The sequence below is a fragment of the Cynocephalus volans genome, chromosome 8 (genome assembly GCF_027409185.1).
Source record: "Cynocephalus volans isolate mCynVol1 chromosome 8, mCynVol1.pri, whole genome shotgun sequence".
NCBI classification, from domain to species: domain Eukaryota; kingdom Metazoa; phylum Chordata; class Mammalia; order Dermoptera; family Cynocephalidae; genus Cynocephalus; species Cynocephalus volans.
The window spans coordinates 102,276,797-102,288,971 of record NC_084467.1 but is presented as its reverse complement, the minus strand read 5'-3'; the positions used below and the strand labels follow the sequence as shown (position 1 = coordinate 102,288,971).

Here is a 12,175-nt window from a genome sequence, read left to right as displayed (position 1 = left end):
TGTGCCGTTCCTCTTGCTAACCATCATTGTTCTGCAAATTCCTCCTTGCCCTTCAAACCTTCTCAAACCATCTCCCTTGAAACTCTCAGATGGATTAACATGCCCTCCTCTAGGTGCCTATGATCACAGACATGACTCTCATGTGACATTTTACTTTCTGAACTACTACTGCTGACTTGCTTGTCGCTCTCCAAACGAGACTTGACTCTCCTGGAGGGCAAGAACTCTGTTCTTTTCTTTTTTTTTTTAATTTAAATTTCCAATGTGCCTGGCACCTACTAGGAGCTCAAGAGTATATGAATTAAATCACTAAATATAACGATTTAGCTGCAAGAGGAGGAAGAAAGAATGAACCAGTGATACAGACAGCAAAATATTAGGATGTATCGATCCGGTCCCAGTCAAAGGTCAAGAATGGTTTTTAAGTGGTATCCTCTTCCATCCAAACCTCACTGCTACTGCCAGGCACAGTACTTCTGATCTGTGGGGCATCTATTCTAAGGCAGAAAGTAGAGCCTTGCCTACTTTCACACTTCTAATACAAAAATAGCCCTAATGAATCATAAGAAAAAGAAATAACAATACTTAGAGAAATGGAATAAGACAATTTGTAGAATAAATATTAATGAAAAACACAAATTTGTCTATCATATTAATAACTAAAGAAATATAATTATTACTAAAGAAATATAAATTAAAATAATAAAAAGAATTTCCTTCTTTCAGATGGATAATGGTTAAAAAGAATAACAACATCCGACACTGCCAAGTGTGTGGGGAGATAAAAAAAATCTCAGATGCTAGAGGCAAAAGTATAAAATGGTTAACACCTCTTAAAAGGACAATCTGGCAGGATCTATAATTTTGACCCAGCTGTTGCCCTACTAGAAATGTATCCTTTAGAAATACTTGCACAAATACATATGCAAAAAGATATTCACTGCAACACCATTTAGATCAAGGTTGGCAAACTTTTCTATAAATGTAAATAGTTTCAGCTTTTCGAGCCATACTGTCACAACTACTCAACTGTGCCAGAATAAAGTGAAAGCAGACATAGGTGATATGCAAATAAAAGGGCGTGGCTGTGTTCCAATGACATTTGATTAAGAAAAACAGCCACCCCTGGCTTTGACTAATGAAAACTCTTAATCCAAATGTGGGTCAATAGGCAATAAGCTAAAACATATCACAAATTCGGTAGAATAAGATGCAGCTATTACAGGAATGATTTAGATCTGAATGCTAAATGCATTTCTGTGTATGTATTGACACAGAAAGACAGACAAGGGGTAGCTTTCCAGTTTGGACTGATTACATGTTATTTTGCAAAAAACACCTTTGTATATATTCATGCATAAATCTGGCTGTGCTGAATACTTTTCCTATGAGAGGGATTAGTGAATCAAAGAATACAAAAAATGTTATAGTTTCTTACTAAATATTTCTGTTTTGCTTTCCTAAGATTTGTTACTGATTGGCAATGCAACCAGCAGGATGCATACACAGGGCAATATATGAATGTGGGCCTTATTATACACAGTAACCACTGAATGCTACATGTGCACCACTTGCCAAGCTCTTTTACATGTTGCCATATTTAATGTAATTCTTATACAGCAACCCTATCAGGTAGATATTACTGTTGGCCTCATTTTGTGAAAGAGGAAAACAACTGTGGAGGAACTTGTGTAGTCACAAACCAGTCAAGTGGTGAAGCCAGGATTTGAACCCTCCTCTGTCTGTAGAAAGGTCATTTGCTACACCCAATCTTTCTATTTTGCCTCCTTGGCCACAACCCTCTATTAGATACCTGGATGTTTTCAATAATATCCCTAAAACTATGCTAACATCATAATCCCCCAAAAAAGACCATTCAGTAAAACTAATTCCACAATGTCCAAAATGCCCAACAAAGTGATGGCATTATTTCTACCACTATCAGTAATGGTCATTTAGTCAGCCCTTATTATATGACAGGCATTGTTTCAAGCACCTCGCATAATTAACTCTTTTAGTGTCCACAACAACCCAGTGAGGTAGGTATTAGTATTATCCCCAATACAAGCAAGGAAACTGAGGCACAGAGCCATTAAGCTATTTGCCCAAGGTTACACAGCTGCTTGGTGGAGGAGCCAGGTAAGAATGAGTCAATTTGGCTCCAAAGCCCACAGAGTACCCCTAATCACTGCACTATACTGTCTCTGATAGAATCTAGAGGCCTTGGAAAGGCACATTTAAAAAACAATTGTACTAAGATAACATAAAATGAGTGAGAAACACCAATTCTTTTTACTTGGTGTTTTAGAAAAGCCTTTGGATCTTATCATTCCTAGTAACACCCTGAGATGTGACTGGCCCAAGCTCAGTGATAACTGAGGCTGCCGTGAGCAGAGCCGGCCTGGAGCTGCGCACCTTGGGGGTCATGCTGTTGGTGATGCAGAAGGCCAGGTGCTGCAGGATGCTCTCCATGCTGTGGTAGTGCTGCTGCCGGGTGGTGCGCAGGTACTTCTGCAAGGCCCTGGCCATGGAGGGGAAGATGGCCTGGGCAGCTTCCCTGGGGTCCATCACCTCCCCTGGGGCTTTCTGCTGCTCCTCAGCCTGGAGACGCTGGATGTGGATGAAGGCCTCTTCCACTGCCACCACCAGCCTGGAAGGTGATCCAACACAAGAATCAGGATGGTGCTGGCTGAGGGGCTTGAGAACAGAGCCCTACAGGACCCGGAATGATGCCTGCTTACCCTGCTATGGCCCGGCCTACCACCAACTCACCCAAGGCCTGATCACACTGCTCACATCCTTAGCTATCCTCCAGAGGGCTGAGAGGAGAGGGAGGGAGGAAAAAAGGCAACAGCAAAAATAATATGTGGGATGGGGCCCCAGGGAGAGGAGGAAGGAGCCCTGGGACTGGGAGATGAACTCTGGTCTCAATTCTGTCACCAATGAGCTTGGGAAATTCACTTCAATCCTTTTTTTATCTCTCGATGAAGGGTGAGATGAAAAGCATTCTAAGGCCCTCACACTCTGGCTAAAAAAGGCTTTGCACAAACTGAGAGGTGGCCAGTGGTGCAGAAGTAGCCTTATAAAGAACCCAAGCTGCACCCCCCTTGACCCAGCCACCCACACTGCAGCCCCTGGGAAAAAGAAGGGAGAGCACAGCACAAGAGATGGAAACCACCTTTGTCCCCTTCAATTAATGTAACCAGATTGTGGAAAACAGCAAGGGTCCAGGGATGCAGGACAGGCCCACTCAAAGTTGGGGCCGTGGGCCAGCAGCCTAGGCATCACCTGGGAATTTGTTAGAAATGCACATTTGTGGGCCCAAGCCCGGACCTACTAAACAGTAACCTTTGTAGGTGGGGCCCAGAACCTACGACCTATGTTTTAACAAGTTCTCCTGGTGATGCTTGTAATGCTAAAGATTGAGAAACACTGGAGCAAGATACACTCCAAAGGCTCAAGCAGGTCATGTTTGTAAACTGAAACTTCATTCCTATGCTTTAAAAAAAGAAAAGAAAAACAAGCCCACAACAAGAGGGTACTGGTGTCAGGACGGCATATACCTTGCTCTCCGCTTCTTGACACGCCGTTCGTGTTCGGCCTCTTCATAATACAACTCATTGTGGCTGGAGTCCCTGCGTCGAGCAGCGGCAGCGATCATTGCCCGGGACTGGCCACTGGCATTGTTACTGGGGCCTAGGGGGAAAAGACAGCAAAGGAAGAACAGGTTGAGTACCAAGGGGCTGGGAAACCAAGCAGAAAACTAGCACCACAGTCTGTCGATACTGTGAAACACACACACAAATCCTAAAGTAACTTTTGAGGAGGGTCAATAGTACCCCAGCTCCACGTTCACTGTGCCCAAGGCATAAGGACATCTCCCTAAAACCCAATCTGATCCAAGGAAATGGAAAAAGAACTCAGAAGGGAGTGAAGAATGCTCGTCAATTTAAATATTGGCCAAAAACAACACACAGTGTGCTGAAGATGTTGTTTACCATCTGTTACACAAAGCTTTAGTCTGGCCATACGGGCAGCTGAGACATCACATTTCAGCAACAAGACAATGAGAGAATGAGAGGCATGGGGAGAACAGGGACAGACAGAGAAAAAAGAAAGTCAAGGGCTATGAGACACTGATCACAAACAGGAAACAAGCTATGCTGGAATGTCACGGCAGCCACAACTTCTACAGAAAACATCAACGTTTGAGGACATGCAAAATGGCCCATTTATTAATACAGACTCAGAACTCCTGTCTCGTTCCCTGACCACCTTAACTTTTCAGAAAGACGAGGCAGATTCTAGGCTTTCTTACAGATGACCTACTTGGCTGGTGACTTGGTTTCACTAAGGGAACTCTTTGGTAAGTTTTCAGATCACAGGTGAATCCTTCAGGATTCACAAGGGAGTGTATACCTTGTAAAACAAAACAAAACAAAACAAAACAAAAAAAAACTGGGAAGATATCACCACCGAAAATTGACACCATATATAAAACATTTGACTTGCTGACAACATGATCCTCTTCTAGGGTTTGCAAAGCTCTTGCCCTGACCCAAGGTACCCAGCAAGAAATGGCACTGTGTCCTGTTTCTTGTACTTAATCATCCGATACCCTGAAACACAGCTCGGGCTTCCCCAGCCTGGCCTCCAGCCTCCTGACACCCACTCAAGTCCAGCTCCTAGCAAGGATTAAGAAACACTTGTATCTCATCAGATGCCAGAACTACTGAGATTTCTGGTGTTAAAGGATTTGGGTACGTTTCTGAATCTGGCTAATCTATCCAAATTTTGAAAAGCAGCCCTTTCCTAATAACTTTCAATATAAGATGTTCTCAGCAGCAGGCAGAAAACATATACCACTATTGTTTTCAATCATAAAATCCCTAAATAAATGAGCTTCCCACAGATGCAGAGTGTAAATCAACATTCCTCTGAAAATTTGTTTGCCTGCGTTAATAAAAAAGAAAGAAATTGTTCTGAAATGAGAATGCATCATAAAGGTAAGCAGAGAGAGGAAGAAGAACCAAATGTATCACAAAGTTTAAACTAAATAGTCACCCAATTGTGCCCCATACGCACACCACAGACACTGTTTCAAGGCACATACCATCTACATTGTAGACTTTCAGCCCAGCCATGTGCTTGGCTGCTCGGAATTTGGAGGCTGTTAGGAGGTTCGGGTTATAGATGGTGAAATCTTTGTAGTAATTTTCCAGAACCACCAATGCTGCTCGCTGGATACTGAGAAAAAAGGGCAAAATTAATGCAAAGGTTTTTCAATGAATAAGCAGGTCTTCGGTGAAAAATCCTTTTCTGGAGTCAGGTAAAGTTACAAAACATCAAGGATAACCTCATACAGAAGTCTACTGGGTTCCACCACAACTTTTGTCTTCAGGATGGGAATTTAAAGATGAAGCCAAGTCCCTCTGCCAAGTGGCTTCAGTGCCCCCTCCCAGGGTACATCATTAGCCACATCTCATCTAGCCAATAATTGGAAAAGGAAGAAGTCACACTTATAATTTACATTTAGGTTTAGGTTATAAAGAATTTTTCCTATTTTTTTCTCAGTTAACAAAAGAGGAAACTGAAGATCCCCAAAAGGGCAAGACACTTACTGATGGCCACAGAGCTAACAAGTGAAAGAACAAAGTGTACATTCAGGTTTCTTACGCCTAGTTCACTGTTTTGTTCCCTACACCCCATTGCCTCTAGGTGTAAGAAACCCTGGGTTTTAGGTTACTATATAGATCAAAACATTGCATCCATACAGTACAGAGTCCACTTAAAAGGCCTCAGCTGAGACCGCTGGATCTTTCTTGGTCCACAAGGCCTCCTGCCCCTTGGACTCCTGTCTCTGGCCCTCAGCAGAGGGGGATAAGGGGACTAACCCCCCCCCCCCCCCACTGACCTAGGTTTCCAATCTGTCACCTGTTTGGACCCTCAGAGAACAGCAGGGGAGCAAAGAAGAAGTGACATCAACCAGTGGGGAGAGAATAGGGGGAGTGTGTCTGTACTCAGCACACTCTTGGGTCCCCCTGGTGTCAGATACTGGACAGTCATCACTTGCAGGAGCAACTTGCAATGATACAACAGGGATTTTCACATACCTCACCTCATGTGACCCTCACAACCATTCGAGGTAAGACTGAGGCTCCAAAATCCATGACCTGCACAATAGCATGCATCTAATAAACAGGAAAGCTGGAACTCTGATGTGGATTAACAAATCTCCAGCTTGAGCTCTTTTCCCTATAACATGTGGCCTCTTGTACGCCCTGACATTGCCAGCTCTCTAAACTGTTCACCAATCACCAGTGTGCTAAATACCACAAACATATTTTTATCTTGCCCTTTATATTTTCCTTTCTAGTGCCCTGCTAAGTAGATTGGCTTACAAAGATTATTTACAATAGCCTGAGCACCAGGACGGGGTTGCCTTTGATTCCGGATGACCACGCTGTGTTCCACTACTCTCAGAGTGGCTCAGGGATCTTCATTTCACACCAACACAATGCAGCCTCTAACCTACAGTGGGAGACTTTGTCAACCCACTGCTTCAGCTCTCCTTGGGGCTCTACTTTAAGAGTTTACCACAGAGTCTAATAACAATCTTTAAGTAAGTCAGCTAACCTCCTTGAGAGCAGAGTCATGGCACAGTTTTCTTAGTTATATCCCCAACAGTGCCTTGGATCAGTGAGCTGCATTCAGCTGGTGTTTAATTTCACCCTAGATACGTACAGTCATATGAGGCTGGGGAACACTGTCAGGAAATCTGGCAAGACCCACCTCGTTTAACATAAGAAGTGTAAGATTCCTAAGAGCAAATGCATACTTTGAAAGCCTCAGTTGTTGAGTTATGACTCAGCTGTTCATTCATCATTCCCATATTTACATACCCATGTCTGCTGAGCACTGGGAATGCAGGTACCTGGAACATAAGCTCTGTGACAATGGCCTACTCCTGCTCTGGAATACACAGGGGTTGAGTGAGCACAGAAGAGAGCTTCCCATTGCCTGCGACTGGGTGGGGTGCGAGGGCAGTTCCCTGAGGAGGTGGCCCTTGACCTGAGGTTTCTGTGTCATTACAGATCTTCGTGCAGAAGTCTACTGCTTGCTCTGAAATATCTCCAGCCTGGTGATCTCCAGCTCAGAGAGGTCCCAACCTCCTCTTGCCCCTCTGTCTACAGCATTCCCCAGAGAGAGGCAAGTGCTTAGAAATCCCTACTCCATCAGAGACTTACCGTGGCCCTCTTCCCGATAACACACACACACACACACACACGCACGCACACGCACACGCACACACACACACATTCCCTTGTGCGCCTATAACACCTCCCACCCCACATGCCACTTTTCCAGAGTCTCTAGGCTTTTGTGAGACAAGGAGCCCTGCTACACAGAAATAAGTCTCAGTTCATGCACACAGACATGGGGCTCAAACTATTTCATCTGACACTTCTATACTGACATAAAAACATCTCTAGGCACCTGGATTCCAAGAGAAAATTATTTCCCCAATCAAAATTTAAAAATCAGAAGGCAATTTTCAGAGGCTCCCCTCAGGTCCACCTTCAAGCAAAACCCTCTTGTGGTTGTTGAGTTTTACTTTTTGGTCCGGCCAGGCAGCAAGGAGGAGCCCAGGGAATCCCAGCAAGCATGGGTATGGCTGGATCAGGGCCTCATCGCTGCGTTTCTCAACCCCTCCACCCCGTGACAACAGACAAGTGGCTCTTTCCATGCCCAGCTCCAGCAGGGCTCCACACCGCCACCTTCCAGCATGGGGGCTCTGGCAGACATTCTCCAAACTGGGGTAAGTTGACAGTCCTCTGAGAGCCCACCTTGAGGCAAAGGCCCAGGTGTCCCCTGGATGGAGTGGGTACCACAGGACAAGAGTCCCCACTGTTACATGCGTGGGTCTCACAGTCCTCCCAAACCTCAAGAACCTTTGCTCAGAAAAACCAAGCAGGGGAAAAGTGCAGGCACCCTCCTCTTCCCCCAGCACCATCATTTCAGCAGAGGCACCAGAATGACTCAGAAGCAGTGTGGACCTGGCCAGCCTCCCAGGCTGACAAGTAACACCGGAGCTGAAGCACTCCCAGGGTGAAGTTTATAAACGCCTCCATGAGCTGTGCACACTCCTGCCTTCAGAACAGTCTGTTTCACATTCAACATATCCAGCAATATTTGGGCATGAGAATTTCAACGTAACTTACCACATAACTGTAGTGTCCAGCTTTAAAAAACCCATCTTTTTAATGAGAGTAGAGTGTGTAGCGTGTGATGTAAGCCTTGCTGATGCCTCAGGGTGATGACTGTGTGTCTTAATCACTGAGCTGTGCCATGCATGTAGTACAGTGGAGACATCAGGTCCAATCGGGGCAGAGGCTGTGTGTCCCCATGCTCAATGTCCATGCTGCAGCACAGTCTGAACGCTCAAGGCTGTCTTGTTTACGTTTTCTTCTGTGTTGCCCCTTATTACTGGCTATCAAAGCCATTCCTAGCTGCCTTCCCTGGCACTAGCCTAAGTCATAGCCCCAGAAGGCCAGGATGCCCATTCCTTCCACCAATGTCAGGGCTCAGTACCCCTCCTGCCTCTGTTCCTCTGCATCCTCCAAACAGGGTGCTACACAGGGCCAGAGCAGGACTGATTTCTTCCAGGAAGCCTTTGCCAACTCTCCAGTCCCCAATGAACTGCCCCTAAACTCACAGAAGCAACAGCCACCACACGACTCGTGACATCCTCTAGGGAGTCAAGCATGCTAGTCTCACCTCGTCAACAAGCTTGCCTGCATACGTCCCTCACCCACAAGGGACACCTCCTTTGATTTCTCCATGGTCACAAATATCTGTTGGGTTAACTTGTCCACCCATGAAAACCTAGAATTCCCATAGGTCTAGGATCAGTCCTGAGTATATATTTCATAAAACCATGGAATTTCAGAGGCAAGAAGGGCCTCAGTGATGAACAAAGCAAACCCTTCAACTAACCCCACTCTCTAGACCAGACATCCTCTGCAGAAGGAGGGAGGCAAGAAAAATTGAGTTGGTGAGAAACCTGCCACCTCTCTTATCACCAGGATCTTCAGAGACAGAAGGCAGTAACCTGACTAAACAGTCCTTATGCAGGAACCCTGTATTATAGTAAGGCGGAGCCTGTGGTATAAATGGTGGGCATGGCCCCACCAAAAACCTATGGCAAGGAGCATCCTCCCAAGATAGAGAACTCTGAGCTGTGCCAATATACCTTCCTATGTCACCATCCAGGAAGATACCCTTTTGCAGACGACAGAGATTTGTGGAAAACAACATACAAAGATATGACTAGTTGTCAGGCTAGGGCTAGCTTCTGGAGCTCACAGACCCATCGAGCCTATTCACAAACCCTTCACATGTAGGTCTACAAGCTAGGTAACCAGGAAATAGGTCCTTGAAGCCTTGGTTGAAGAAGGAATAGTCTTTATTCAGCACACACATGTCCAGGAGCCAAACAATCCAAAGAAGAAACTCAGAAACTCAACTGCTGCCAGGAAAGTCCAAAGAAAAACTGAAACTGAGCAGCTGCCAGCAGAGTAAACATGCTCTATTTTTAGATGTGAGCTCTCTGCCGGCCAGCCTGCTTCACAAACTCAAGAACACACAATAGCAATTAACTAAAAACATACATTGGTGCACATGCACACTAACTCCACCCACACACAACTTGTTTACAAAGAAATGAGAATGTGCTGCTCGACCCCCACCCAAGACCTGAGCAGAGGGAGCCTGACTAAATTATCTTATTTTCCCCACACTAGTTGTTACAGAAATCCACTTGAGACCTACACATAAAAACACAAACATAGGAATCCCAGATATACATATCAAAACAGAATTTGGATAATGGAATATTCAGGAGCTGACATTGTTACCAATGGGAAAGTAACCTCCTCAACTATGCTTGGGTCCAGGCTGGTCCAGTTTGAACTCAAGGGAAGGACACAGAGGCCTCTGACCAGCACAGATGTCTGAGGGAATTCCATAGCCATATTTAAAACCCACTGTGGACCATGTTGCCTTACTGGCCTATTTTCTTTTCAGGACAAAGAGGGTGGAATGTAAATGCTGTGGTCTTTTGTGTCTAATCAACCACAAAAACACTTCCAATGTTGTTGACAACTGTTACACGACTGCCATGGCAACAGCGAAGAGGGGCGTGCTGCATGTCTTAAACTGACCTGGAGAGAAGCACATCGAAACATAGCTCAAATTTCAGTTCATAAAAATTTGAAAGATGTATTTTTGAAAGATAAACTCTGAAGGAATAAAAACACACAAACCAAATTATTGTCCTACATATCTACAGCTTCCACTGCCCCTGGGCTCTGTGCAAGTCTGCATCTTTACACAGGCTGTGGGAGGAGGCAGGTTCAGCACAAAGGGTGCAGGTTTGGCCCCAGACAACAGGACTCTGCTCTTTCATTTACTCCTTTACCTTGAACAAATTATTTGTTTCTCCAGAACTTGACTTTTCAACTGGAGGGTGGGAATAATCCAGAAAATCCTGCTACAACATGATAAATGGGCTCCAGAATACTCAATGGTATAAAATGTATTTCTGGAAGGCTAATGAAATAACTGAGGCAGACCTGGTGCAGGTAGCTTGTCAGAAATTCTAGGGACAGTTTGCGAGATCCAAATATACCAGGTGCTGGCTGAGGCTGGCATCACCTTGTGGCAGTTTTCTCATGAGCTTAAATACCAATGGGGACAATTCTGGGCTCTAAGACTTTCCAAGACTCCAAAGTTAGTTGGCATTTAGGCCAGGAAAAACACTGGAGACCTGGGAGTTTACCCTCCACTTTCCTGCTTCCTGAGGAGTTGCCTGCCTGGCTTAGTTTTATTCTAAAGATTAAAATAATATATTTTAAAGTGCCTGAACCAAAGAAAATGGCTTATAAGTGGTAGCCACCATGGGCTTACATGTCCATTTACGTTAGGGAAGCCAATCTGTCCCTTACATGAGCCTGTACCAACCTCTCCACCAAAGGCTCACCACAAGGGTACTGCCATGGAAATGAGGCAAGGTGGGTCCCCTCCGCATGGTCTTCCTTAGGGATTAGGGACATAAAGTTATGCTACTCTTTCTTTTTATGCAGTTCTTCCTGCCAACTTAGCTGCCTGAAAATCAAACCCACTTACAGGGAGGCATGCATGGTTCACAAAGTAGAAACAGCACTGCCCTCAGAGTCAGGAGGTCTGAATTCCAGACCTGATCCTGCTGCCCTTCACCTTTCTTGGCCTGCTTCTTACCCTGTGATGAAGAGATAATACCAACTACTGCATGTGGTTGTTGAGGACAGCAAATGAAATAATGCCAGGGAAAGCATTCATAAACTATAAAGTATTACACAATTGGAAAATATTATCATATTCCTAATAATGAGCATGAGCACTGTGCAGCAGGGGATGGAGCTGGCTGGTAGCCAGATATTCATACCGTCCCTGGGCATAAAAGCACAAACAAACTTCCACTTTTACTGAATCACATAACTTTAGAAATGGAGAAGATCTTAGTGTTCAGGGATTCAAGAAATCAGTCTGTCTAGTTCAATCTCCCAACCCATAGACAGTACTTTTTATAACCCAGACAACCTCCAGCCTCTGCTTGAAAAGAAAGTTTACTCTCACATGGTACTGAAATAATCTTTCTTTAAGTTTAACCATTTTGCTCTGGACCCACGTCCCTCTTTCTTGTGAACACCCATCAAATACTTGAAGGAAACAATTGTTGCTACACCTCCTCCTTTTTAACTTCCTTACTTTGCAGATAAGGGCACTATGGCCTAAGAAAAGAGTGTGCACACACAGAGAGCCTGCACACACACACATGCATACACATGTAAACACACAGGGTCCCCTATTTCCTATTCATTCACTTTCCCTTGGACTTGATTGTGGCTTCTGTAATCAAACTAGTACCTGTTATTAAAATCAGAAATTAACAATGAGTTTAAGAAGAAGAAAGAGAGAAGACAGGGCCAGGTGGGCAAGTCCCGTTGAGTTTTAGCTACCTCTTTTCAAATGTTAACTTGACCCCTTTAGCTCTGTCAAAAAAACACATCTTTCTTCACATGTGGAAAATGTGAATGTATTTCTTGCATGCTAATGCCCTGCATAAATGTCAGGT

The 12,175-nt window shown here is 44.7% G+C and overlaps 1 protein-coding gene across 3 annotated transcripts in view; it reads right to left on the bottom strand.

The window, feature by feature from the left end:
• Window positions 1-12,175, bottom strand: part of VANGL1 (VANGL planar cell polarity protein 1) — a 50,716-nt gene that overhangs the window by 7,773 nt on the left and 30,768 nt on the right. For all 3 annotated transcript variants that reach the window (XM_063104760.1, XM_063104761.1, XM_063104762.1), the window contains 3 exons: window positions 5,114-5,247; window positions 3,564-3,696; window positions 2,416-2,650 (listed from right to left, as the gene is read on the bottom strand). In XM_063104760.1, coding sequence (XP_062960830.1) covers window positions 2,416-2,650; window positions 3,564-3,696; window positions 5,114-5,247 — 502 coding nt within the window. The remainder of the gene's footprint in view (window positions 1-2,415; window positions 2,651-3,563; window positions 3,697-5,113; window positions 5,248-12,175) is intronic.